This window comes from Megascapheus bottae, chromosome 21, assembly GCF_031878675.1.
Source record: "Megascapheus bottae isolate mThoBot1 chromosome 21, mThoBot2.hap1, whole genome shotgun sequence".
NCBI lineage: Eukaryota > Metazoa > Chordata > Mammalia > Rodentia > Geomyidae > Megascapheus > Megascapheus bottae.
Window position 1 is genome coordinate 10,471,111 of NC_143529.1, and position 27,596 is coordinate 10,498,706.

The 27,596-nt window shown below is 37.9% G+C and overlaps 2 protein-coding genes across 2 annotated transcripts in view; both read left to right on the top strand.

The window, feature by feature from the left end:
• The first annotated feature begins 3,718 nt into the window (after window positions 1-3,718).
• Sgo2 (shugoshin 2) lies at window positions 3,719-15,544 on the top strand. Its single transcript, XM_090354572.1, has 7 exons — window positions 3,719-3,845; window positions 5,079-5,254; window positions 6,702-6,779; window positions 9,635-9,720; window positions 9,952-10,211; window positions 11,504-14,293; window positions 15,143-15,544. The coding sequence occupies exons 1-7, from the start codon at window positions 3,719-3,721 to the stop codon at window positions 15,307-15,309; spliced, it is 3,684 nt and encodes a 1,227-aa protein (XP_090210698.1). The 3' UTR covers window positions 15,310-15,544.
• Window positions 15,545-24,331: 8,787 nt separating this feature from the next.
• The window catches only part of Aox1 (aldehyde oxidase 1), a 65,194-nt gene continuing 61,929 nt past the window's right edge, over window positions 24,332-27,596 (top strand). The window contains exon 1 of the mRNA XM_090354573.1: window positions 24,332-24,518. Coding sequence (XP_090210699.1) covers window positions 24,474-24,518 — 45 coding nt within the window. The 5' untranslated portion in view covers window positions 24,332-24,473. The remainder of the gene's footprint in view (window positions 24,519-27,596) is intronic.

Consider the following 27,596-nt stretch of genomic DNA (forward strand, 5'->3'; position numbering starts at 1 on the left):
TGTGGTGTCCCGGGGTCTTGGGCGTCTGCGGGCCCCGCCGGGCGGGGGTTTCGAGTCGGGAGGTCGGCTCCTAGAGGGGAGGGGAGACCTCTGTGGTCTCCTTCGGCGCGGATGTCTCGTCCGCCGGGGCTGCTGGCCCGGCCCGCAGCGCCCCGGCCGCCTTTGGAGCGCTTGTTTGGGTGCGATGCTGACGGAGCCGGGGCGACCTGCCGTGGCCCAGAGATCGACCGAATGCTAGTCATTCCCGAGTGGGTTGATGCTAAGCCTCTCCTAGTCACGGAGCATCCTTCGGCTCCGTTCCTGCGAGGAGCTGATGTCCTCTTACACGATTTTATCAATCTGGAAATGGAGATGCCATCTAGATTTTTTTTATTAAATACTTTTTATTGTGATTAATAGAAGGGTTACATTATATTCACCAGATAGAAGGTGCATAACTTCACAAACATCGATACCCTTTCTCATGACATGGTCCCCATTTCCCTCCCACCCACCCCCACCCCCTCGCTTATCTTGATTTCCCCCCCTTCCCTATCCAATTTCAAATAACCAATTAAGCACATATAAAATATATCAGATAACAAGATGAAAAGTTGTAACAATGTGAGATAACCAAGGGTGCCGTATAGATTTTAAACTTGTGAGAGCTGGGTCATGAAGCTTCAGTGTTTGTATGGTAACTCATTCATACACTAAAGGTGTGGTCCTGGCTCCTGGAGTGCCCCTGGGTGTGAATCCACTGATGTGGTCGGTGACCGGACAGGGCTAAGGAAAACTCCTTAGTTTCCAGCGTAAGCAACGGTGATAGAGTCATTTATGAAGTTAGGAAACTAGTTTATTGGAGAGGGCCGTTCAGCACTGCTTGCCCACTAAAATGAAACTTGATTTTCTTCACTGGAATCTTTGGGATAGGAAATGAATGGAATTTTTATGTTAGATTTCCTTTCAAGTGTGGCAGATGCAACAATTTGGAGTTTCTGTGCACCCTTTTGCTGTCTATAGGATAGTGAGCTGCTTTGATTTTGAATTCCTTTAACACAAATCTTAGAAGTATTGAGCTTTAATGTTTCAAGGTTCATGGTTGTTCCCCCCCCTCCCCATTGCAGAGAATCCTTCTAAAACCATCTGTCCATTAGTCGTTGATACATCATCCCCTTAACATCTGCTCAGCGTTTTCCAAAGGTGACGTCTTTATTCCATTATTGGGCAAGTTTTACAATTGGGAAGTCTTTACATAGTCTTTTTTTCCTGTAAGTGCCAGGCACTTACAGGCAAGTGGCAAACAACCATGACAAGAATATATGGAAAGAGGAGGGAAAAATAATAAATAATAAAATTAATTAGTAGATTTTTGGTGTTATTATTAGACATTGATCAATAGAGAAAAATAAAACAATAAGAATTGGGGGAAGTGTAATTTTAAGTAGTTTGAGCTGCAAAAGCTTATTAAGAAAGTGGCATTTTTGGTAGAGTGCTAGCTGAGCATGGAGAGGCTCAGAAACAGCATCCAGGTCCTGAATGCAAGCCCCAGGACCGCAAAACAAAACAAACAACAAAAAAACCCACAGCAACAAAGTGGCATTTAATCAAAAATTTAGGAAGTGAGAAAACCTTGTGGTTATTTGAAGGAAATGATAAAGGAAAAAAGTATGTAAAGATCCTATGTCTCCAAAATGGCTTAGTGGTAGAATCCTTGGCTGTCATGCATGAAGCCCTGGATTCAATTCCTCAGTACCATACACAGAAAAAGCCAGAAGTAGTGCTGTGGCTCAAGTGGTAGAATGCTAGCTTTGAGTTAAAGAAGCTCAAGGACGGGGCCCTGGACCTGAATTCAAGCCTTAGAACTGGCGCGCGCACATGCACACACACACACACACACACACACACACACACACACACACACACACACACACACACACACACACACACACGAGCCAGTATGGTTACTGAGGAGGTCAGAAGAATGCCCTGACACACACACACACACACACACACACACACACACACACGAGCCAGTATGGTTACTGAGAAGGTCAGAAGAATGCCCTGACACACACACACGAACCAGTATGGTTACTGAAGAGGTCAGAAGAATGCCCAGATAGAAATTAGGGGAAAGGGAAATGTGTCAAATTGTGTTACTACTTTATAGGCCATCATAAAGATTTAGTGAAATGGAAAGCCACCAGAGGGTTTTTAACATAGGAGGTATATATACATTTACTTAAATTTAAGAGTATCATTTTGGTTACTGGGTTGAGAATCATTAAGGCAGAATATAGTAGCTGTGATACCATTTGAGTAACTGTAGCAATAATATACATGTGAGAAAATACTATCTTGGAGCAGACTGTTAGCAGTAGACATGTTAATATGTGATGAGTCACATTTAGATACATTGTAGGAACATAATTGATAAAAGAATGGATGTGTTTGAGAAATACTTTTTAAATAGAATATTCTAAATAGAGAATAATGAATACAAGATGATTGGGAGGGGATGGGGAGAAGGGAAACAAAAACATGAGAAGAGGTAGAAGGAGTATCAGTGTGTGAGAAGTAATGCACCCACTATCTGATGAATGTAACTGTAACCCCTCTATACATTACCCCCACAATAAAAAAAAAAAAAGAAATTAGAAAAAAAAAGAAAAACAAAAAACCATGCAGCTGAAGAATACCTGGCACATCCCAGAAGGTCTAGGTGGTGGTTACCTGTATGGTATGGGGGGGGAAGGGGAGAAAGATATTAGAGAAACTTTCAGAAAATTGCAAGAAATTTAGAGAGAAGTAGGAACTATTAGAGAGTTTTACATTGCAGACTAATCTGTAGGAAAGACAGCAGTAGAAAACAAGGCTTGCAGAAATTTGGGTGAGATGATAACGCTACGTGGGTAGCAATGAACATGCTCAAAAGTTATCAGATTCTGAATATACTGTGCACATGAATTGATATGTGACAGGTTGTTTTGGCATTAGCAACTAGAAGGATGGAGTTACCATTTTCTTGGTGAAGAAAATTTGGACAGGTTAAGTTTGATACACTTATTTTATCCAACTGGAATGTAGGATAGTCAATTGACTATTCAAATCCAGCAGAGTTCAGGAAAGAAATACAAACTGAAGATCTGAATTTTGTAGGTTTTGACATCTGGGTGGCATTAAGCTATAAGACAATGAGATACTGTAGACAAAGACAGTGTAGAGGAGAGCCTATTATAGGTTGGAGTAACCTATAAAAACAAACAGTTCAGGAGAATAGTGCTCAAAAGGCCAATGAACGATAGTTTTTAAAGGAGGATAAATTAACTATATCATATTATGTTGATCCTGCTAGATCTATATAATTAGATGAGGACTGGTAATCCTATGTTAGATTTAGCAATATGGAGATCATTTAAGACTTTATCAAAGTCAGTTTGGTAAGGTAATCAGAATAAACACCTATGAGAGAATTCTGCCTGAGCAGATAATTCATCCAAAGGGTTTACTGTTTGGTCTGCAGAAAATAGGAGTGGTAATTTGAAAATGAAATAAAGAGAATATAATGCTATTTAAGATAAGGGAAATAGCTGCATGTTGATGAGTAATGACATAAAGAAGGGGAAAAATGGTGATAGAAAAAATGTGGCTTACTGACACTTTTTGAGAATGTATTTTTGTCAGTAATTAGTCAATAAAGCAATAAACCCCCTTTTGTTTTCTTTTCATCTCAGTGATGGAGTATCCAAGGATGGAAGCTGACTCAGTTACCTCAGTAATTAAGAGACGTGTGAAAGACAAAAGAATTTCAAAAACAAAACTGAATGTTTCTCTTGCTTCAAAAATCAAAACAAAAATACTAAGTAAGTACCATTGTGAAGTGTATTCATATATGTTAGTTTTTCCTATTTTTAAATATATTTGCTACTTTGATCAAGTGTAGGAAAGTACTAAAATGTCTACTTTGTTAGATGTTAGTTTTATTCCCCACTTGATCTTTTGTGTGTCCTTTAAACCTCAGATAGGTAATTTTGATAGCTAAATTTTCAACAGTGAGGCCTGAGTAGCCAGAGAAAGCTATCTTACCTAAAACTTTTCTGGAAAAGAGCAAAAAAGAAACGATAGTTCTAGTATGTGGTGGCAGTTAGATGATGGGTAATCTAGAGGGAGTTGGCAGGTACATGATGCTAACGTGGGTAATTGTATATACCCAAAAAGCTCACCAGGAAGACACAACATTTGGAATTGAATTCCACAAATTCTGGAGGTAAGGTGCAATGAGTATTTTTTAAAAGAAAAACTGAAACATAAAAAGATAAATTCCTCCAGATAACTTTTCATTACTTCTATGTATTAATTCAGTGGTTTATGTTCATCTTAGTTAGAGTAGGAAAGTGGGGGGTACATTCTTGTCTCACTTTCTCTTAATAGAACTCCTTTGCTTTATGGAATAACCCAGCCTCCTGGGAATCTTTATTAATTGGTCCTGTTGCTCTCTAGGGCCATCTTTTGAATTAATCCCTCTCATATGAAGCTTTGCTCTCTTTGACAGGATCATTACACACCCTCTGTTATGAGGAAATATTCTGAGTTTGGGAAGTACAACAGAAAAATGTTACCACCCTTTAGTTTATGGAAATCCTAAACTGTTTCTAGTCTATTTATATTGACTGTGCCAAGAAAGGCTGTCTGAAAGTACCTAGTGCTATGGATAAAGTATTTTTAGTACTTTTAAGTTTTATGTCTCACCTTTACTGAATATCTAAAAATATTATTTTATAAAATTTATTTTAGCTGAGAATACTGGTATAAACAGTTAAGAGACTGCTTATAAAAATTCATTAAAGGGCCAGGAATTTGGCCTAGTGGTTAAAGTGCTTGCCGAGCATGCACGAAGACCCGGGTTCGATTCCTTGGTACCACATATATAGAAAAAGCTGGAAGTGGTGCTGAGGCTCAAGTGGTTGAGTTCTAGCCTTGAGAAAGTCCAAGGATAGTGCTCAGGCCCTAAGCTCAAGCCCAGGACTGGCAAAAAAAAAATAATAATAATACATTAAAATAAAGGTTTAATATTAACTTAAAAATCTTTTTTACAGACAATTCTTCTATTTTCAAAATCTCTCTAAAACACAACAATCGAGCATTAGCTCAAGCTCTTAGTAAAGAAAAAGAGATTTCTAGAAGGATTACAACTGAAAAGATGCTACTGCAAAAAGAAGTGGAGAAACTGAATTTTGAGAATACCTTTCTTCGCCTAAAGCTAAATAACTTGGTATAGACGTTTGATTGTTTCTGTGACTAAAATCTTTTAAAGCATATTGTTACTGTAGCTGACTTCATTACCTGGTATATTGTATATACATTTATTTGTTTATTTGAAATAGGAAAGGTAAGGGGGGAAACAAGATAATTGAGAGGGTGTGAGGGTGGGGAAATTGGGACAAAAACATGAGAAGGGTTATCAATGTGTAAGAAGTAATGCACCTACTACTTGGCGATTGTAACTGTAACCCCTCTATATATTACCCCGGCAATTAAAAAAAAACTTAAAAAGCTATATTATAAATATGTACTTCTGTGCTCTACAAAGCAGTATGATACATTTGATTGTACTGATTAACATTTGATTGCCCATTGTAAATGAAGTTTGGTGCATTACTACATTTTTTTTTTTTTTTGCCAGTCCTGGGCTTGAGCTCAGGGCCTGAGCACTGTCCTTGGACTTTCTCAAGGCTAGAGCTCTACCACTTGAGCCTCAGCACCACTTCCGGCTTTTTTCTATATATGTGGTACCGAGGAATCGAACCCGGGTCTTCATGCATGCTAGGCAAGCACTTTAACCACTAGGCCAAACTCCCGGCCCCGCATTACTACATTTTAAAAAGGTAAACATAATTCTTCCAATGAATTTAAAGGAAAGGAGGTCCCAGAGAGTTTGTATTTTTTTTTTTTCAGTCCTGGAGCTTTTACTCAGAGCCTGTGGACTGTCCTTAGGCTTTCTCAAGGCTAGAGATCTACCACTTGAGCCATAGCACCACTTCCAGCTTTTTCTATGTGTGTGGTACCGAGGAAAAGAACCCTGGTCTTCATGCGTGTTAGGCAAGCACTGTACCACTAGGCCAATCTCCTGGCCCCTATATTCTCTTTTAATCTTTGCCTTAATTGTCCACAACCTAAATAGAATGGAATGTGTAACCCTTGCTTTTCATTCAGATTTTCAGCTTATTTAACCTGCATTTATAGATCTAAATCTAAAGTAGAAATCAAATAAATATGGGCAAAGAAATCAAATAAATGTGGGCAAATGGCATGTACTGCTTGAAAGTTAAATTTCTATGACTGTTGTGTTTGTTGCCACATATTTGTTGTAAGACAGAAAAATGGAATATAGTGTCTTTTTAAATTGCAAAATCCATTTAATTCTGCAAATTAGTAATTTACCTAACCTGCAATTGAAAGTGATTAATCTGCAATAATATGTCAAAAGGTGTGTGTGTGTGTGTGTGTGTGTGTGTGTGTGTGTGTACCAATAGGAATATACTATCTTAAAAGCATTCAACGTGAGTATCCTTGAATGGCTATTTATGTGGATTGCTTTGTGTAGGATAAAACTTTCTGAGCTCAATATATCAGTAGAGTCTTTTAATATTGATATATTCATATATGTATGATATTATACTGAACTCTGATTAAAAGAGGTCTTCATTTTATATATACAGAATAAGAAGCTTATAGAAATAGAATCACTCATGAACAATAACTTAATAACTGCAATTGAAATGAGCAGTCTTTCTGAGGTAAGTAAATCTGTATGTGAGTAGTGTCATTTTTCAGCATTACTAAGGATATGGAGATTGACTAACATCAAAGTTGGATATTCACATTCTAAATTTTGGACAAAGAAATAATAATCTTTTGTAATACCCAATTTAACAAATAGGATATTACTGTTCTGTGTAATTGGTTATTGAAGTTCTTACATAAAAGTCAAAATTTTATTAAAAGTAATAGGACTCACAGGCCACTTGTGGCTCATTTGTGTCTGTGATCCTAACTACTCAGGAAACTGACATCTGAGGATTGTGGTTCAGAACCAACAAGGGCAGGAAAAGTCCATGAGGCTTATCTCTAATAAACTACCTCCTAAAAAGCTGGATGTAGAACTGTGGCTTAAGTGGTAGAGCATTAGCCTTGAGCTCAGAGATAGTGCCCAGGATGGGTGTCCAATCCCCCAGACAAATACACACATACATACACACACACACACACACACACACACACACACAAAGAACTGTTTTCTTTATTTTTGAGTTCAGTGTTGGCAGTGCAAACCTATTATTGGTTTTTGTTTTTATAAAATAAGTCAATGCTCTTTTTCTTTTGCTTTCTTTTTCTTATTTTTCTTTTTTTTTTTTTTTTTTTTTTTTTTTGCCAGCCCTGGGGCATGAACTCAGAGCCTGGGCATTGTCATTGGGCTTTCTCAAGGCTAGTGCTCTACCACTTGAGCCACAGCACCACTTCTAGCTTTTTCTGTGTACATGGTACCAAAGAAATGAGCCTGGGGCTCCTTATGCTAGGCAAGCGTTCTACTACTAGACCACAATCCTGATCCAGTCTTGCCCTTTTCTAACAGAGTCAGTGCTTATTTATTTTTTATCCATTTTGTGTGTCTCTGTACTTGTACACATGCCAAGGACAAACAGCTAAATCTGGTTAATTGGATATAAGAGTCTCTTGGATTTATCTGTCTGAGCTAGCACTGAGATCTGTCATATCGATCTCCTGAGTACTTGGGATTATAAGCATGAGCTACCACAGCCCAGTTTTTATTATTAAGATGTCATTTCTCTTCTACTGCTTTCATTTTTTAAAAAAAATTAGACTTCGATTTGATTTGGAATGAATTTCTTTATGTTTATTCTTTTTGGGTTTCACTTGGTTTCTTAGATTTGTAGGCTTATCCTTTTGCCAAGTTTGTGAAAGTTTCAATCATCATTTCTGCAAATCTTTTCATCCCTGAACTTTGTTTCTTTCTTTTCTTTTCTTTTCTTTTTTTTTTGAACTTTGTTTCTCTCTATCTGGGACTCTGTGGACATATGATAATAGATTTTTTGAACTTTGTTTCTTTCTATCTTGACTCTGGTGACATATGATGATAGATTTTTGTTGTATTCCCTACAAAATCCTGACCCTATAAATTTGTTTTCCTTTTTCTTTTTCAGTTTGAATTATTTCTATTGTTCTATCCTTAAAGACATTGAATTCCCCACCCACTCACTTTTGTTGTTAAACCCTTCAGATTTCACTGTATTTTTAAGTTCTAAATTTCCATTTGGACTTTTATAAATCCTACTGCTTTGATGATATATTTTCTTTACTAAGTCTTTCTATTATTTCGTTTTTAATTAGTGTTTAGTTTTGTTTTTCATTTTTTAGGAATTGGTATTTTTATGATGGTGTTGTAAAGTCCTTGTTCAGGCCAGGCGCTGTGGCTCACGCCTGTAATCCTAGCTACTCAGGAGGCTGAGATCTAAGGATTGTGGTTCAAGGGCAACTCAGGCACTAAAGACCCTGAGATTCTATCTCCAAAAAACCCAGACAAAAAAACTGACAAAAAAAAAATCCTCGGCAGATAATTCTAACATTTATTCCATCTCCATGTTGGTGTCTGTGAACAGTCTTTTTGTTATTCAAGCTTTGGTTTTTCTGATTTTTTATTTTTATTTTATTTTATTTTATTTTTTTGTGGGTCATGGGGCTTGAACTCAGCCTGGGCACTGTCCCTGAGCTCTTCAGCTCAAGGCTACCACCCTACCCTTGAGCCAAGCCCCACTTCCCATTTTCTAGAAGTTAACGGAGGTAAGAGTCTCAGGTCCTTTTGTGCCCGGACTGGCTTTAAACCTTGATCCTCAGATCTCAGCCTCCTGAGTAGCTAGGAGTACATGCGTGAGCCACTATGCCCGGCTCTGATTCTTTATATGAGAGATTTTTCTATCATAGTGTGAACATTTCTGGCGTTGGGATCTTAAATCTTCTATTTTAGCAGATCTCCTCCAAGTCTGCACTGTCAGTAAGGAAAGTGTTTTATATTACCACTTAAGTGTCAAAGTTTAGGCTCCCTCTTCAGCTTCTGCTGACAATGATTTGATGGGAGACATCCTTGATAGCTGTATATTGTTTCATTTTCTAGTCTTTATCAAAATTTTTCAGTAAACATGTTCATGTCAAAAGTTAAAAAGTATAAGTATGCAAAAATGCAAACGATATAATGAAATCATCTGGCCTTCAACTTTTAAATCTGAATGATATTCAGTAATATGTAATTATATTAGTATGTATATACAATATATATGGATATATGGATATATTGCATGGAAGTATAAAGATGTTATAGATGTGTGGGTAGATGCATAGATATTTACTCCTATGCATAGAAGAAAATTTGGAAAGCTGATTAACAGAATATGGGTAGTGAGTACTATGTTTAAGGATAAACTTTATCACATTGTTTTCATTCAACTATGAAATATGATGATGATTCTATGTTCTATTACTGTTGATATCCTTGTGTGATTTGGTACTTCAATAACAAGCATGTATAATGAAGTTAAAAATTGTTTCATTCCATTTTCTTTGTTTTTTTCAAAAATAGTTCCATCAAAGTTCTTTCTTATTGCCAAGCAGCCAGAATAAACTGATGAGTAAACCGTGCAAGCTGAAGCACCTTTCGTTTGCAAGGTAATCACTTTTTACCTGGGCTAGTCTCAACTTCAATCCTCAGATAAGATTCAGCGTCCTGAATGGCTAAGATTATAGGAGTGAGCTACCTGCCCCTAGCTAAGTTTTTTAAATTTTTTAATAAAAGGACTAGTTCATTTCTTGCATGTGTTATATATTGGTATTATGTATTCTTTCTAAATCATTTTTGTAAAATACAAAATTTCTCATTTTACTCTCACTTGCCTTCAGGTTTCCAATAACTTCAGATGATGATGATGATGATGATGATGATGATGATAATGATGCTGATAATGATAATGGTAAAGAAAAAACACAATGTGACAATATTATACAAAAGACATCACCCAATATTTCTTCTTCACTATCAAGACAATCTTTATCAACGCAAAGTAATTTGAAAGCATTATTTCTCAAAGAAGATAATCAGAATGTGTATAATTTAGGTGATTCAGAACACATTTCTTCCATTGACAGTGCGCTTCCAGTAGGTAAGATTACTTTAAAAAGTCATTTTAAGGGCCGGGATTTTGGCCTAGTGGTAGAGTGCTTTGCCTAGCATGCATGAAGACCAGGGTTCAATTCCTCGGTACCACATACATAGAAAAAGCCAGAAGTGGTGCTGAGGCTCAAGTGGTAGAGCTCTAGCCTTGAGAAAGTCCAAGGACAGTGCTCAGGCCCTGAGCTCAAGCCCAGGACTGGCCAAAAAAAAAAAAAGTCATTTTAAATATCAGTATCAATAATTATATTCATCAAGCATTTTTCTTCAGGAAATGTAAATTGTTGTTAATAAGCTAAAGATTTGCTAACTTTTACCATTTAAAATGACTATTGAAGGTTTTAATTTAAAAGTAAATATGCTAGGCAGCACCAGTGGCTTAGGCCTATAATCCTAGCTGCTCAGGAAACTGAGATCCGAGGATCATAGTTCGAAGCCAGCCCAAGCAAGAAAGTCTATGAGACTCTTCTTTCTATTAACCTACTCAAAAAAATGTTGGAAGTGACCCTGTGATTCAAGTGTGCTAGACTTGAGCAAAAAGAAGCTCAGAACAGAGCCTTGACCCTGATTTCAAGCCCCAGTCCACTGTGACCTAATCTCTTATTTTGGAAGCAAAGTTTAGAAAGGGGCAGTATCTAACTAAGGAGATTTATTCAAAAAAAAATACTATATATTAGTTTTGCCCTCTCCTTTTCCTGTGAAAATTGGGGATCTATATGAGCATAGATTACACAGGGAACATGACTATTTCTAAAGTAAAACTTGAGACTACACAATGACTAGTGAGAAAAAAATGATTTACATTTTATTTGTATTGTATTCCTAAATGATAATCCTGTGGTATAGTTTATGTTACTTAACATATTTGGCATAGATTTCAAATTCTGATATTAAACTTAGAGCTCAGAATAATTTTTTTCTTGTTACAATTATGCATACTATAATTGCCTTTTTAAAAATGTTATCCTTATAAGGGCTACCACTATTATAAGTTAGTTGGGCTCTTTCAACTCTAATAGTATATATATATATATATTTATATATATATGACTACTATTGTCTATTTTCCATTCTTTCATTGGATTGAAGCAGAGTAAAATTCTGCTTGTGTGTATTTTCCATAGATAAGTGTAAAATGTGACTACGAGTACTTTGACTCTTTCTAATGTGTTTTTTATTAACATGATGTAAGGATCTACACAGACACACTATATGACAGCTTCATTTCTACTTACTACTTACTTGATTACTTAGAACTGGATCTTTCCTTTGTTTATTTTACAGAAAGTCATTACTACTCAGACCAAACTTCTAAGAGTTCCTTAGTGAGTGAGATGAGAAATGACTTATCTATCAGTCACAAAAGGAAGAATTCATCTTTTAGTAATGTGACTGAAAGGAAGAGGCGCCAGTCTTCTTGGGAGTCAAAAGATCTGATTACAGACCTTTCCTGTGTTGCAAATTTAGATCACCAGCAGATTTCAAATCTAGAAGTAAACTGGAATAATGACATAGATTATCATATTAATGAAACAATGCAAACAAATATATTATCTTCTGAGTCTGCTAGTGAATCTAATATAAAGTACATGAATCAAGTTGAGAGTAATGATGACTTTCAGTTGAAAAAAAATGTGCATGAAAATGCTGATATAGATTTAACAGCTAGTGAAATAAGCAAAACCGTTGTAGTTTCAAGAGGGAGTAAAAATAAAAGTATTAAAAAAACAAGCTGTGGAGTGGAAACTTTCAGGAAAGTAAGAATTTCAAGTTCTGAAGAAAAGAGAGAAAGATCAAAGAGAAAATGTATAGGTAATTCAGATGTGGATGTTGAAGAAAAGATTGAAAACAGACCAGAAAGAAAATCTGTTCTGAATGGCATAAGGGATTCAAAAGATCCAAATCTAGTTTTTGACACTAACAAGCCAATTGAGGTAAATATATTGAAGAAAATAACTCTACAGAATGCTTTTGATCAAGATGACAGACAAAATACACACTATAATACAAGGAAGAAAAGAATGCATGAAACAGATGAACAAGAAGAAGTATGTACTTTCCCCCAAAATTCAAACATAGTCCTACAAGAGAATACATTTGATATAGGTCACAATGCCACAAGTTATGATAAAGGTAAAGCTTCTAGACAGACATTTGTGATTCAGAAGTTTGAAAAAGATAATTTAGACAGTATTTCTCAAAGCTCAGGTTTTGCAAGTGTATTTCAAGTAGCTCAACTTTCCACCAAAGATTATGGTACACTAAATGACTGTGAAACTCAGAATATGCTTGGTTTGAAAAAGGGTGTTAGTGATATGCAGCCTGCTACACAAAATGAGTCAAAAGTAAATAAGCTTAGGCAGAAGGTAAATCGGAGAACAAAAATAATCTCTGAAGCAAGCCAAGTATCTGAAGAAGACAAAACCAACTATTTTTCCCAAACCCAAGTGAATAAAGAGACTATTATATCTCCAAGCCTAGAAATTTCCAAACAGTTTCAAGTACCTATTCTTTCCACAAGAGATAATGGAAATTTACATAACGATGAGACACAGAGTGTGCTTGATTTGCAAAAGCAGATCACTGATGTGTGCCCTATTCCACAAAACAAATCAAAAATTGCTAAGAAACTTAGACAGAAAGTAAATCAGAAGGCAAAAATAATTTCTGAAATGAATTATCTTGGTAATGATAAAAGTCAATATTGCTCAAAAAAGGATAACTCTCCCTTCCTACAAAAGGATAATGAAATCATCATTGGGAACCTAAAAGACTTTAGGGAGCTTCGAACTCCTGCTCTTTGTACTGAAGACAAAGGAAAGCTCTGTGATGAAACTCAAAGTATTTTGGAAATAGAAACACATGTCCATGATAAGCAACCTGCTTATCAAAATGATTCAAAGATAGAAAAGAAGCTTAGACGAAAGGTATGTCGAAAGACAGAAGTAATTTCTGAAGTCAGCCAGACATATGAGACTGATAACAAAGGTGTACATGACCTAGAAAAAGATCAGAAAGATAATGATATTATTTCAGAAAATCCAGACATTGCAAATGAATTTCAAGTAGTTGGTCTTCCCACCCAAGAAAATAGAAATTTTTGTGATCATGAGACACAGAGTATATTGGATTTCGAAAAACATGGCACTAATAAACAAATTGCCCAGCAAAACGAATCAAAAATAAATAAAAAACTTAGACTGAAAGTAAATCGGAGGACAGAAATAATTTCTAAAATAAATGAAATATATGAGGATATTGATACTCATGACCAAAAAAACTATTTTAAAGATGATTTTAAAAGCCAATCTAAACAAAACTGTGGATGCCAAGACATTATTAATGGATCCTATATGGAAGTCAATAGTAATGAAAAGGAAAGTTGTATACAAATTCCAGATTCTTACCAGATAGTTGCAAAACACAGAAAGAAGTCATCAGCCAAGGCAAAGAACAGTTTAACAAGAGAAAAGAACAAATCTATTTTGCTGTTAGATGCTTCACAGACAACTGTGTCCTTAGAATCTGGTTTAAAACATATTACTAAAGAAACATATTCAGAACCTGGAAACCAGATTGAGCTACTTGAGAATCAAAAGCAAAGCACTATAACTCTGAATACAGAAAGAGATATTCCATTTGTGGAAGTGGTAGAAGAAGAAAAGAACTCAATCAAGATAGCAAACAAAAGGATACCGAAATCCAAGAAAAGGAAGACTCTCCTAAATCCTTCTCCAGATACTCAGGAAGTGATGAGGATAATTCCTGACGCTGACCACAAAAAGCTAGTTGACTCTGCACAAGCCAATAAAGAAAACTATTTGGAGAATGAGAAAATTGTGAAAACTAAGGCAGACTTTTGCACAAAAGACTTAAAACCATCTTTATCTGAGAAATACTCATCTTACTTACAAAATTCTTCCTTTATCAGTGCTCAAGATTGTTCTGCTACAAATTTAATACAAGAAAATTGTGCCCTGGAGCATTTACCCATCTTTCCAGTAGGTGATGTACATAAGAAGATACAAGCAGTAAATTTTAAAGTTAACCAGAGAACAAAACAATCAGAAATAGGTAAGTCAATGCCTAATCATTTTTATAAGTGCTTTTTAAAAAAAAAACTTAGTAAAGAATCTCTTGTTAAAACTGGTATATAAATTGATTTTAAATGCATTCAACAAAATGCTATGATTTATTTTATCAAAAACAGTTGCAGAATTCTTAGTCTGGATCTGTCTATCCAGCAACATAGATTTATTGTGATCAAAGCCTTGTTATAGGTGTTATATAGAGTTAATAGGAAGCCTAGCCTGTATTCTCAGAGCACATGTATGTGAAAGTACAAAGATAGGTATGATAAATTTTTAAAATAAAAGCAGACAAATGCTAGGTGATAAACTGAGGGATATTTTAATTAGAGGAATCTGCAAACTATCATTACATAGGCAGTATATTAAATGATAACATTTTTTATTAGATATTATCATTTTTCCTACTAGAAACCTGGCATTTAAATATATATGTATATTTTATATATAAAGCTAGGATATTGATGGATAAAACAAAAGAAGTCCAAAGATTTAGCCATAAGGTCTGTTAGAAGACTGTTGAACCACTTCTCATCTCTGTATCATTCATAGTATCTTTCACAGAGTGAGCAACCAGCCAGCCAGTAATATATGTGTTAAGTGAATGAATAGCCATTAATTGGAAAGAGTTGAAACATGACGAATTTATCACATTCTGTGTATGTTTCAGAGCAGGCTTCTTAGATAGTTTGTTTTAAATTTTAAGCCTCTTTTTCTCACCTAGTTAAATTACATTTTAAAATTTCTTTCTTGTGATTTATAGACTATTAAATATTGCATATTTGCTTTCATATCTTTATACATACTTTAAAATGTTTGTGAAAATTCATTTCAGGTAAAAATAAATTGCAGGACTTGACAAATACCTGTTTCATTTCAAATAACACTGCTCAACTGGACAATGAGTTTAAAGATCTATCTTCAGACTTGCCAAGCAGGAAAAGAAGGTGTACACCTGTCAGTTTCAAAGAGCCAGACCTCAAAGGGCAAGTATTTCAGTGATTTCATTATGCTTTTATAACCATTGCCTGAGTTAGTATTTGAATACTTCTAATATCAGTAAAGCATACATATTGCTGACACATATTCTTAGCCAAGTACCAGTGGCTCACATCTGTAATCCAGGCTGCTCAGGAGGCTGAGATCTGGAAATTTCAGTTCAAAGCTAGCCTGCAAAGTCTTTAAGATTCTTGCCTTTAGTAACTGACCCCAAACTCCCACCCCCATACACACACACACACACACACACACACGCGCGCGCGCGCGCGCGCGCGCGCACACATACAATCAATGTTAGGAGGTATGGCTCAAATGGTACAATACCTGCCTTGAGCAGAAAAAGCCAAACAAAAGCTCAAGATACTGAATTCACACTCCAATACCAGCTAAGTAAGTAAATAAACCAATAGATAGAATTTAAAATTAAAAAAAGAAAGAAAGAAAGAAAAATCGGCCTTTAAAAGTAAGCCTTTAAAATTTTTCAGTTGTCTTTATTTCCTTTACTTCTCATCTACTGCTGTCATTTTTAACTTTTAATATAACTTTTTTTAATATAACAATTTTTTAAAATCGATTGTCTGTGGATTTACAAGGTTCCCATTTTCATATCTACTAACTATATTTATTTCCCCTTGTTCCATGGAAGTCACTGGTTTGTATGCCTTTTGATCTAAAAAAAAAAGAATCCAATCATTTTTCTTTTATTATTTTCACATTTTTATTACTTATTTATTTGCCTATGTATTTGAACTCATAGCTTCTCACTTCTTTCTTTTCCTTCTTTTCTTCCTCCTCTTTCTCTTTTCCCTCTTCTTTGCCCTCTTCCTTTTCTTCCTCCTCCTTTTCTTCTCTTCTTCCTTTTCTTCCTCAGGCTGACTTAAAACCACAAACCTCCAAATCTCAGCCTTTTGATAGAATTATGGGTGGGATCCACCAGCACTCTTCCTAGCCACCTTATATGTAGGTCAGGTATTTTGTTTTGTTTTGCCAGTCCTGGGGCTTGAACTCCGGGTCTGAACACTTCTGGGGCTTTCTCAAGGATAGAGCACTCCCAGTTGAGTCACAGCACCACTTCTAGCATTTTCTGTGTTTTTAGATGCAATTTATTATTATTATGTTATCTTTAAAACAGTTACAAAGGGGCTTTAATTCAACTTGTCAGTTTAGGAGTGTAGTGTATCTTGATTGGTGTCATTCCTTCTATCAATCTTTCCCCCTTATGTGGATCTTTTGAACATACTTTCCTCATACGGGTTTTACATAATCACTCTGTCCCTGACCTATTCAGCTTAAGGGTAGTGCTCTAGCACTTTACGACACAATACCATTTTTTTTTTTTTTTTTTTTTTTGCCAGTTTGAACTGAGGGCTTAAGTGCTGTCCTTGGGCTTTCTCACGGTCAGCACTCTACCACTTGAGCCTTTTCTATGTATGTGGCACTGAGAAATCAAACCTGGGTCTTCGTGCATGCTAGGTAAGCACTCTACCATTAGGCCAAACTCCCAGCCTCCACAATACCACTTTTTACACACTTTTTCTTTTACACATTCTTGTTAACCTTATTTGTAAATACTTAGCTATCTTTTTGCTATCGTGGGTATGTAAGTAATACCTAGTATTTATTGTTTGTGTATATGAAGATTGTTGAATTTTGTTAAGATTTATATCTTACTATCTTTTAGTATTTCATTAGTTCTCTGAGATTTTCAAGGTATACTGTGACAACCTCTGAAAACAGATGTAAGTTTACTTCTTTACTCCATCATATACCTTGAATTGATTTCCCTTGTTTTGGATAATACTTCAAGTAAATAGAAGACATTCTTACTTTGCTCTTGATTTAAGTGGAAATGTTTTTATTTCATCTCAAGTAAGATGCTGGCTTACGGGTTGTCTAACTTACTATATTAAGAACTGTCCCTGAATGCTTACTTCATATTTTTATTATGGTTGTATGTGAAATTTTGCCAAAGACTTTTCAAAGTTCGTGGAGATGATCATGTTTTATTTTCTTAGGTTTATTTATTTAAAAGGTAGCAAAGGCTACATGGGCCATGCTAGGGCCACAAGTACAAAAACGTGTGTGTGTGTGTGTGTGTGTGTGTGTGTGTGTGTGTGTGTGTAAAATGTAGAGAAGAAATACAATGGTACTTCTTGTGACATGGGGTATAAGGCAAATTGATTGTCTCTTAATAAGAAAGTAAAATTTCTGGGTAAAATTTTTCCATTCATCTTTTATCAGTGGGAAAGTAAGAAAAGCTCAGGTTTGTGATTGAGTGATAGCATGAACCCAAAAAGGGTAAATGGAGCTTGAAATTGGCTTTTGCTTGAAGGTAATTATCTAACTGGGTGAAGCAGAGCACTAGATTCACAGCCATATGAGTCTGGATACATGACATAAATCCCAGAGTCCAGCTGAAATGAAAGAGTCTTTAACAGTTGATTCTCTTCAGTGAAGTTGAGCTGTTCTCTCAGTAGTGCAGTCGGCTAAAAATAACTGTTCCCTAGCTTCTTCAGGCTGAAGAAATTACTTCTGAATTTAGAAGAAAAAAGTATTCTGAGAATTCATAATCAATGTTGAATGCTTATGCAGATTATAACTGGAATTAGAGTTTTTAATAACTGAAAGGCACAAAAACTTCAGGCTGAGAATCTAGTGTAAGGAATGCATGAAATGTAGTGCGCTTGTGTCTTTAATAAGCTATTGTTAAATATTGTCTCAAGAAATCTTCATTTCAGGGCTCAGCACTTTTTTTTTTAATTGTAAAGATGGTATATAGAGGGTTACAGTAGCACAAGACAGGTATTACATTTCTTTCCTTTCCTTTTTTTTTTTTTTTGTTGTTGTTGGTCATGGGGCTTGAACTCTGAGCCTGGACAATGTCCTTGAGCTCTTCAGCTTAAGGCTAGTGCTCTACCTCTTTGAGCCCCAGTGCCACTTTCAGTTTTCTGGTGGTTAATTGGAGATAAGAGTCTATGGACTTTTGGGCGGGGAGTTTGGCCTAGTGGTTAAAGTGCTTGCCTAGCATGCATGAAGACCGGGGTTTGATTCCTTGGTACCGCATACATAGAAAAAAGCCAGAAGTGGTGCTGAGGCTCAAGTGGTAGAGCTCTAGCCTTGAGAAAGTCCAAGGACAGTGCTCAGGCCCTGAGCTCAAGCCCAGGACTGGCCAAAAAAAAAAAAAAAAAAGAGTCTATGGACTTTCCTGCCAGAGCTGGTTTTGAACCACAGTCCTCAGATCCCAGCCTCCTCAATAGCTAGGATTACAGGTGTATATTTCTTTTTGAACAGTGTCATTTCTAACCTGTTTTTCTCCCAGTTTTTTTCCTCTCGGCCCCCTTCCCCACAAGTTGTATAGTTCATTATCAACATACTGACTAGTGAGCATCACCACTAAATTAGTTTATTTTGTCCCACCATTTCTGCCTTAGCACATTTTCCATAGCTCAAATTCCAAGGTAATCTTATTCCAGTAGAAACAACTAGTAGCAGAATCAGGTATAGAATATAAAGTAAGTATCTTTAGTTCTTAGAAAAGAGAAGCTTGAAAATGATTAAAGATACTGGGTAGAAAAGTAAGTCATAAGAAAGTACTCATTGTATGATTCCATTGAGATGAAGATCATATGTCAAGAAACCCAAATCATATATGTTTTTTGGAGTTAATTATGGACAGTAAACACTATAAAGAAAAACACTGACATGAGTGTATCAACTATAGGCAAAGCAGATTTTAAAGAAACTGTCTTTTTACTAGTATAGGGAATAGTTTTCTTATTTCATAGCAGAAGTATTTGTTTGGGATTGTTGCTAATCTACCTTGTTTTCTTTTCTTCAGGAAGATGAGAAGATGAGATAAACCTATGGATTCTAGGTTTTTTTGGTTTTTTGGTTTTGAGTTCTCGAAACACCATGAAATTCACAACAGAGATACAGCTAGGATCAAGACTGACAAACACTGGAGGAAAAGTGTGTTTCTTTTCGGGCCTTTCATGTATGCTTGTTTGTCCATTCCTGTATTTACATATTTGTACATAGATAATTATTTTTGTAATATTAGCTTTTAAAATAATTTTGGTCACTATGTAAATTTTCTTGTTCATTTCAGTTTCTATATAACATCCTTGAACCAAATAGCTGTTATCCTTTTAACTGAATAAAATTTATTAATAAATACCTACGTATTGGTTTTCTTGCATACCAATTTATCTTGTTTTATATTCAGAGTACGTAAATATCTTTTTTTTGAACCATTCAATATATGTGAAACATCTAAGAGAACTTAAAATTATCTCCTGCTTTGGCCGGCTTTAATTTTTCTCTTACCCTCCACTCTTTCTTGTCAGCGTTGGTGAGTAGTATTAAAGGTTCCATAACTCTAGATTGTGAGTTCACTTCCACCCCTCTTTCTTTGCCTTCCCCTATGTCTCCCTGCAGTGTTACCCTTCCCTTCACTTCCCCTCTCTCTTTACATCTCTCAGGTTACATCGTTTATTTTGTATCTAATGTACATGGAATGTATTGACTATGTTTGCTTACCCTCCCTACTCTCTTGTCCCCCCCTCATTGCTTACTCCCCAAAGCATGTTTCCATTTGTTTTGATAAACAGTACTTTACTTGTTCAAGGCAGTTGTTTGTACCTTAGGATTCTTCCCCTAAGTGTACTCTCCTTTTAAGTGCATTGAGCCCTATATATGGTATACATAGTTGTATTTTAGATCTGGTTTCCACATATGAGAGAAACCATGTACCATGGTGTCTCTCTCAACTTGACTTCTTTCACTTAACATGTTTGTTCTAGGACATTAGGACTAAAATTCTATTGTGTATACATGCCACATTTTCTTTATCCACTCTTCTGTTGTAGGGTATCTGGGCTTTTCCAGAATTTGGCTGTTGTAAATTGTGAACATAGATGTACAAATGCCTTTACCATATACTAAGATGCCTACAAGTAGTATGGTGGGTGCATTGGGTAGTTTTTAATTGGGTGGTTTTTTAGTATTTTTAATTTTTTGAAGAAATCTCCAAAACACTTTTAAGAATATTTATTTATTCTTGTTTACATTCCCACCAACCATGTAACAAGGTTCCTTTTTCTCCACATCCCCACCAGCATTTGTTATTGTTCAAATTCTTGATACTGACTAATCTTACTGGGGGGAAATGGAATCTGAGTATTGCTTTGATTTGCTTTTCCTTTATGGCCAGGGATGTTGAGCATTTCCACATGTGTTTACTGGTCATTCTTAACTCTTCTGAGAAGTCTCTATTTAGCTCCTTGGCCCATTTATTGATTATTGCCATTCACTCTTTTTTGGCTAATGTTACACATGGCTAATACAATGTATAACATTGTTGGCTCATCTCTAGACTTAGCTATATATTTTGCAGATGATTCTGAGATTCAGAAAAATCCAACTTCTACTTTGCTGCCAAATTCTTCTAACTCCTGACAACAGGGGGCACTAGAGGAGAAGGAAAAAGACTAAACTTGTTCCATGCTGTTGGCTTGCTTTTTCTGTCAGCATCTCCTCAGTAGTGAATGCACTTCACCCAAAGACAAGAACAGTCAGTTACATTTGACTGTTGATTTGAGCACTGCTAGAACATCCATCCTGCTCTCTATAAGGTACCAGCACCTATGTGGTCATGCTCTTTCAGAGGCCACAGGGCTGCCTTCTCAGAGAGACTTCTTTAAGTTCCTTATATGCCAGCACCATCCTTGCATCCTCTCGTTAGAAATTTCAGTTCTGGCCCCTGAAAGCCCTTCTCCTAGCTTCTGAGTAATAGTTACTGAGCAGTGCTCTCTTTCAGAGTCTCCCCAAAGTCTCTAGTAATCCAACTTCTTTACAGTGTTACCACATGAGATTGTTAAACACTGCTGGGAGAATATAAAAACTATGTAAGTTTATAGAAAAGCTTTTGACAATAGCCAACAAATTTACATTATCATTTGACTGTGTAATTTCACTTTTAGTTAACTATACCAAAAGCTTGCAGAAATGGTTACTACATTATAGTTTGTAATAACAAAAAAGAACAATGTCAGTAAAAGTAGAAAAGGATATTTTATTTGAAAGCAACCCCAAAGGAAAATAACTTCTTTGCCAACCTGGGAGGAGTTTACATATTCAGTAGAGTGTACTTTAAGGATAAAAAGAATTATAAAGAAGACTTTCACTCACTATTCTGTTTTATTGGTTTTGGTTTTTGAGTTTTTTCTGGTAGGCTGAGAGATTTGAACTCAGGGCCTGAGTGCTGACCATGAGCAATTTTACTCATGACTAATAGCACCCTACTACTTTGAGGCACAGTTCCATTTCTGGTTTTCTAGTGACTAATTTAAGTCTCAGAGGAACTTTCCTGCCTGAGCTGGCTTTGAACTGTGATCCTCAGATCACAGATCTGAGCCTCCTGAGTAACTAGGATCACAGGCATGAGCCGCCTGGATGATTAGATGTTTGTTTTTTGAGTCATGGGCTTGAACTCTGCCTGGGTACTGACCCTGAGCTCTTCAGCTCAAGGCTACCACTCTAGCCCTGGGCCTGGATGGTGTCCTTGAGCTCTTCCCTTTTCTAGAGATTAATTGGAGATAAGAGACTCAGGTCCTTTTGTACCTGGGCTGGCTTTGAACTTTGATCCTCAGATCTCAGCCTCCTGAGTAGCTAGGATTACAGGCGTGAGCCCCATCAATAGTTCTGTGAATAGGATAAAGCAGCAGTTAAGGTTTTAGAATCAAGATGGTTGGTATAAGAAAATGGTAACAATTATAAAAATTTGTCTTTTCTTTTGCTATACAACATTTCAAAGATTTGATAGTTTATTAAGAAAGGTTTATTTTGGCCCCAAAGCCAAGAATCCAAAAGGATGGCACCAGCATCTGCTTGCTTCTGATGAGGCCCATGTGCTGTTTGAGCTCACCACAGGAAGTAGAAGGGACCTAACCTAATATGTGGAGAGTAAAACAGGAGAGGCAGTTTTCTGATAACCCAGTTCAAATGAACAAAATTCACAAAAGAGGCATTCATCCACTCATGAGAATTTCCTTAACCAAAATACTTGCTATTGGACTACACCTCCCAGTACTGCTGCTTCCATGTAAGTTGATGGGGACACATCACGGCAAAATCCAAGGTTTCTTTGTTTGCTTTTTAATTAACAATCTTAAATTTTAATCAGAGACACTAATATGAACTTTTGATTTTTTACTCCTTTACAAAATTTTCTATTTCCTAGCTGGGAAATGGTAATATGGTTGGATAAGAAGAGTATGCATGTGTGTGTCTGAGGCTTTAAAACACTTCAGAATAAGAGATGTTGTCTTCTTACATACAAATTTTGGAAGTTTTCACCAAAAAAAAAACCTTTTGTAAATCAGATCATATCAGAAAATGTTCTAGGTATATTATATGAAAAGAAGGTTGGAAAATGATATATACCTGTAATCCTAGCTATTCAAATGGCTGAGATCTGAGAACTGTGGTTTGAAGCCAGCTCCAGCAGCAAAGTCTATGAGACTTATTTCCAATAAATCACCAAAAAAGCCAGAAGTAGAGCTATAGCTCAAGTGGTAGAGGAGCAGCCTTGAGTATAAAAGCTTAAGGGACAGAACTCAGGCCCTGTATTCAAGCCCCAGGACTGGTGTGTGAAACACACACACAAGACAGAGACAAGAACAAGTTCTAAGAAGTTAAGTGGTAAGTTCTAGGTGGTGGTCTGGTGATTCTAATTTTTATATGTATGTTGTCCAAGCTTTTTTTTTTGTTTCTGAATTTGACCTCAAGATTTTATTGTCTTCATAACAAAAGATGAAACTTAGACATCGTGATGGTACTGTCTTCATAAAAGTTGCAACTTAGGGGCTGCAAGTTTGGCCTAGTGGTAGAGTGCTTGCCTAGCATGCATGAAGGCCAGGGTTCAATTCCTTGGTACCACATATACATAGAAAAAGCCAGAAATGGTGCTGTGGCTAAGTGGTAGAGATCTAGCCTTGAGAAAATCCAAGGACAGTGCTCAGACCCTGAGCTCAAGCCCAGGACTGGCCAAAAAAAAAAAAGAAGTTGCAACTTAGAACTGGATCACCTGCCCCTTTCTCTTTTTATCAGTTCATGTTTGCATTTCTTAATAGCTAGCATTCTCTTAGATGTGCAGTTGGGCTCAACACATTCAAGTCTCAATACAATCTTCTTGATAGTCAAAGCCAAGCTTTGTTTTTTAAAACGTTTTCCAAGGTGTTTTACATCTCTTAATGTACACCAGATCATCATTCCCAGAACAAATACTCAATAGTGCTAATACCCATACCAGAGTAGCTAGCTCTTGGTTTCAAAAATAAACTTGGGTTATTTTTTCTTTTTTTAGGGAGGGGGGAATGGGTGGGTGGGTATTTTTTTTTTTATTTTTATTTTTTTGCAGTCCTGGACTTGAGCTCAGGGCCTGAGCACTGTCCTTGGACTTTCTCAAGGCTAGAGCTCCAGCACTTGAGCCTCAGCACCACTTCCGGCTTTTTTTTTGTATGTATGTGGTACCGAGGAATCGAACCCAGGTCTTTGTGCATGCTAGGCAAGCACTCTAACCACTAGGCCAAACTCCCGGCCCGGGTGGGTATTTTTTTTTCCTCCAAAAACTGGAAGAAGTACATGCATTCGTTGTCCGTGAGCTCCTTTCCTGCAGACATGGAGGAAGGGTGGTCCTTTGCTGTTAAGAGAGAGCAGAGGAGTGCTGGCGGTGTAGCTTATGCGAAGAGACCATGCTTACCCTGCCAAGGCCCTGGCGTTCCCGCTGGCACCACGACACCAACACCAAGCCTAAACGGTGCTCGGGCGGCCGGCGGGGTGAGAGAGAGGACGGACATCCTGGCTAGCTGACAGCCCGGGGGAGAGAGAGGACGTCCTGGCCTGCTGACAGCCGCCTGAAGGGTGCGGTGGTGGGAGGGGTGGTGGGAGGTAGAGCCAGAAGCAGAAGCCAGCAAGGGCGTAGCGCTGGGCGTGCCAGCCAGTTACTCATTTGCCCGCCCGGACTTAACTTGGGCGCAGTTGTGTCCTCGGGCAGAGGTTCCCCCAGAACCCTCCGGGGAAGGTGCACGGGGAGGAAGACTGCCCCAGCCCGCTGCGACCTACAGACCGCACCCCGGCCGCCTGGGTCCTGCCCTCCCGCCGCCGCCATGGACCCGGCCTCCCTGCTGCTCTTCTACGTGAACGGCCGCAAGGTGAGCGCCCCGCCCCCGTCCCCCAGGAAAGCCTGCCTTCAGTCCCCGCGTGGCTCTGTCCTCGGGTCCCCATCTCCAGACCAGGGCTTCGGGTCTCGCCCTTTCTGGAGTCCTCGTTCTGCTTTCCAAGTCTCCATGGCTCTGGCCTTTCTTCCTCCTCATCAAGCCCAACACTTCCAAATCTCCCCTTGGTCAAAACCTCAGCTGAACTTTTTCAAACAGATGGGGAGCACCTCAGCGGGTGGCCGAGCCTCTCTACTTAGCCTGTCTGGAGGAGCAGAAAGTGGGTTCCAGGGGTGACAGGACCACGGGGCTCCAAGGAGGAACTCGCAGAGAGCTCGGGACAGTGCTTACAAAAGCCAGGCTTGGGAGGGCCCTCACGGACCTCAGGGACCTGCTGCGCATGGCTTCTGCCCTCTCTCGTGGATGTCCCGACTGTTCCAGAAATGGTCCAGAGCTTTCAGGCAACAGACCTCCCCAAACAGCCCTTAAAATCCTCCCAGGATACAGGCACTCACCCCAGCATCTGCTTTGAATGTTTTCAGCACAGACTGGCACGGCTTTGAAAAGAGAAACTGAGGCAGGAAGTTTAAAAAGAGAGATCTGCTTTGCACAGTGCCAGTGCTGGGTCATTTACAGCCCCCTGGCCTCCTGCTCTGGCTAAGAACTGCCACAGCACCTGTCCAGAGGACGTCTCTGGCTGGCATTCAGGAAGCCAACAGGTTTAGCATCAAGCCCCTCATTTCTGAGCTGTGTTCTAAGACTGAATTTCACATTGTGGGGTAGTAATCTGCTTCCTTAAAGAGGACCCCTCAAGTTGTTCAAGCCTTCACAAAAATTTCCCATGCCTTAGCTGCATGGGCTCCATCCACACAGGGACAAAAGGAACTTGTTTTCCCCGGTCTATCAGGATCCCAGGAGGACAAAGTTTAGCCGTCTGTTCTTTTTGCAGGCAGTAACCAATACAGTTTTGCTGTTGCTTAAATCAGCAAGGATAAAATTCCAACTCATCCTTGCAAATAAAGATGCAATTCCTTTACTAGAAGGGGACAACAGTATTTACTCCTCAAGAGTGCTCATGACCATGCAGGACATTTGTTAAGAACCAGCTATATACCAGGCTGTGCCTAGGCTTTATAGAATTCAGAAATGACAGAGTCCCCACTGTGCTGGGGAGACAACCAATACATATACACAAATGGAAATGCATGATGAGTGCCGGTATACAGACAAAGCCAAACAAAGGGACAGAAGATGGGCAAGGACTGATGTATTAGGTGAGGTGGACATTTTAGCCTCTTAGGCTAACATGTGAGCTGTGTCTGGGGTGAAGTAGGAGTGAGCCAAACAACCATCCGGGGAAGGAGCATGAGAAGTTCCAGGTGTAAAGATCCTGAGGGAAAAGGGGTTTTCTGCATGTAGGCAAGAGATCATCGGTAGGATGGTTAGGATTTTAGTTCAGTGAGGCAACTGGTGTTTCTAGTATGAAACCTTTTCTCTCTTTTTCCCCTCCTCTGCTTCCTATACAGACTGTATAGGGATTTGTTTGTTTGTTTGTTTTTTCAGTTTTGGGGCTTGAACCCAGGGCCTGGGCCCTGTCCCTGAGCTTTTTCACTCAAGGCTAGTGCTCTACCACTTTGAGCCATAGCTCCACTTGGGTTTTCTGGTAGTTAACTGGAGATAAGAGTCTCACGAAGTTTCTTGACAGGGCTAGCTTCAGACTGAGATCCTTAGATCTCAGCCTCCTGAGTAGCTAAGATAACAGGTGAGTGCCACTGGCACCCAGCTAGGGATTTGTTTTAACACACTGATTAATACCAGTTTGTACACTATTGATTTTTTAATAGAGTAGATACACTGATTCTTATCTTTAGACTCTGGTTTTGCAATTACCCCATTAAGAAATCATATTGGCTTTCTCTTATCCTTATACTTTACTGATTGCTACATGAATAAAACTAGGATAAGCATCCTGGTTTGAGGGTAAGCAGATATTTAGAAAAGTAGGAAAGAAGCCATAGAGAGAAGAGGTATATTAAAGTCAAATATAACTTCTGAGATTACCAACTTGACTTCACAGGAATCTCCCAGACCAGTCAGGGTGGTCTCTGGTCTGTGCTTTTTGTAAAATCTCAGGTCACCAGAAAGTAGCATCAAGCTGAAGCTAAGGTCATTGTCAAGAAAGCCCTGTCATGGTTACTGGAGATTCAGTTATAGAGAAATTTCTGGACTCTCACTTGCTCTGTGAAGGCCTCTCAAAAGGAGAGGTGCCTTTATGGGCACCTCTCACCAGGCCCTTTCACAGTGCTTCACCTTCTCCCTTAGTTGCTATTCTCATCTCTCCTTTTCTCTCCTCTTTCTTCCTTTCTTTTTCTGAACCTAACTCTGATCCACTAGGAACTATGACAATGGAAATTTATACTCTCAAAAAGGCAAATTCAACTCTTATGACCCTCTGTGTTCTAGGATGTGTGCCAACACTCTACAAGACCTGGACTCTGCCCAGGGCATCCCAGTCTCTTCTTGCATAATCTTTTTGGTCCAGAGACAATCTATTTCCTATTAGCTCACCACTTCTCTCTAATCTCCAGCTCTCATCTTAGTTCAACTTCTTGGTTTACTCTAAGAGCTTGCAAAATAGGAATCTTGTTTAATTCTGTTTCCATTCTCCTTTCCCAAATATTACAGTCACCAAATCAAGAAAAAAAACGATTTTCAAGCCCATATCCCTTTCAGCCAGACTGTGATCTCTGGCAACATCTTATGAAACAAATACCTATAAAAGACCTGCTTCTTCTGTTAATTTCTTCCAAAAAATACATAAGCATCCTTCAAGGCTAAGATATTACTCTTTACTATTTTGGTTGCCTTTCCTTAACTGGGCTCCAGTGTGCTTGCCACATTATTAATTAGCTTTAGCTTCAGCTGCAATGGCATAAGCTTTAAAGAGCAAGGCCTATGTAAAATTTTCAGAAAGTGCACCCAAAAATAGAAAAGTTGAGATTATTCCAGAAGTTTCACTTGTTATGTAAGACCCAGATTCCTTCTTCCCTTTGCCTCCATTGCAATTAGTATGCT

Coding starts and splice junctions, on each gene's coding strand:
- Sgo2 (XM_090354572.1), top strand. CDS start 3,719: ATGGAGTATCCAAGGATGGAAGCTGACTCAGTTACCTCAGTAATTAAG. Junction 9,721..9,951: donor AAGCACCTTTCGTTTGCAAG/GTAATCACTTTT, acceptor ACTTGCCTTCAG/GTTTCCAATAACTTCAGATG. Junction 10,212..11,503: donor TGACAGTGCGCTTCCAGTAG/GTAAGATTACTT, acceptor TTTATTTTACAG/AAAGTCATTACTACTCAGAC.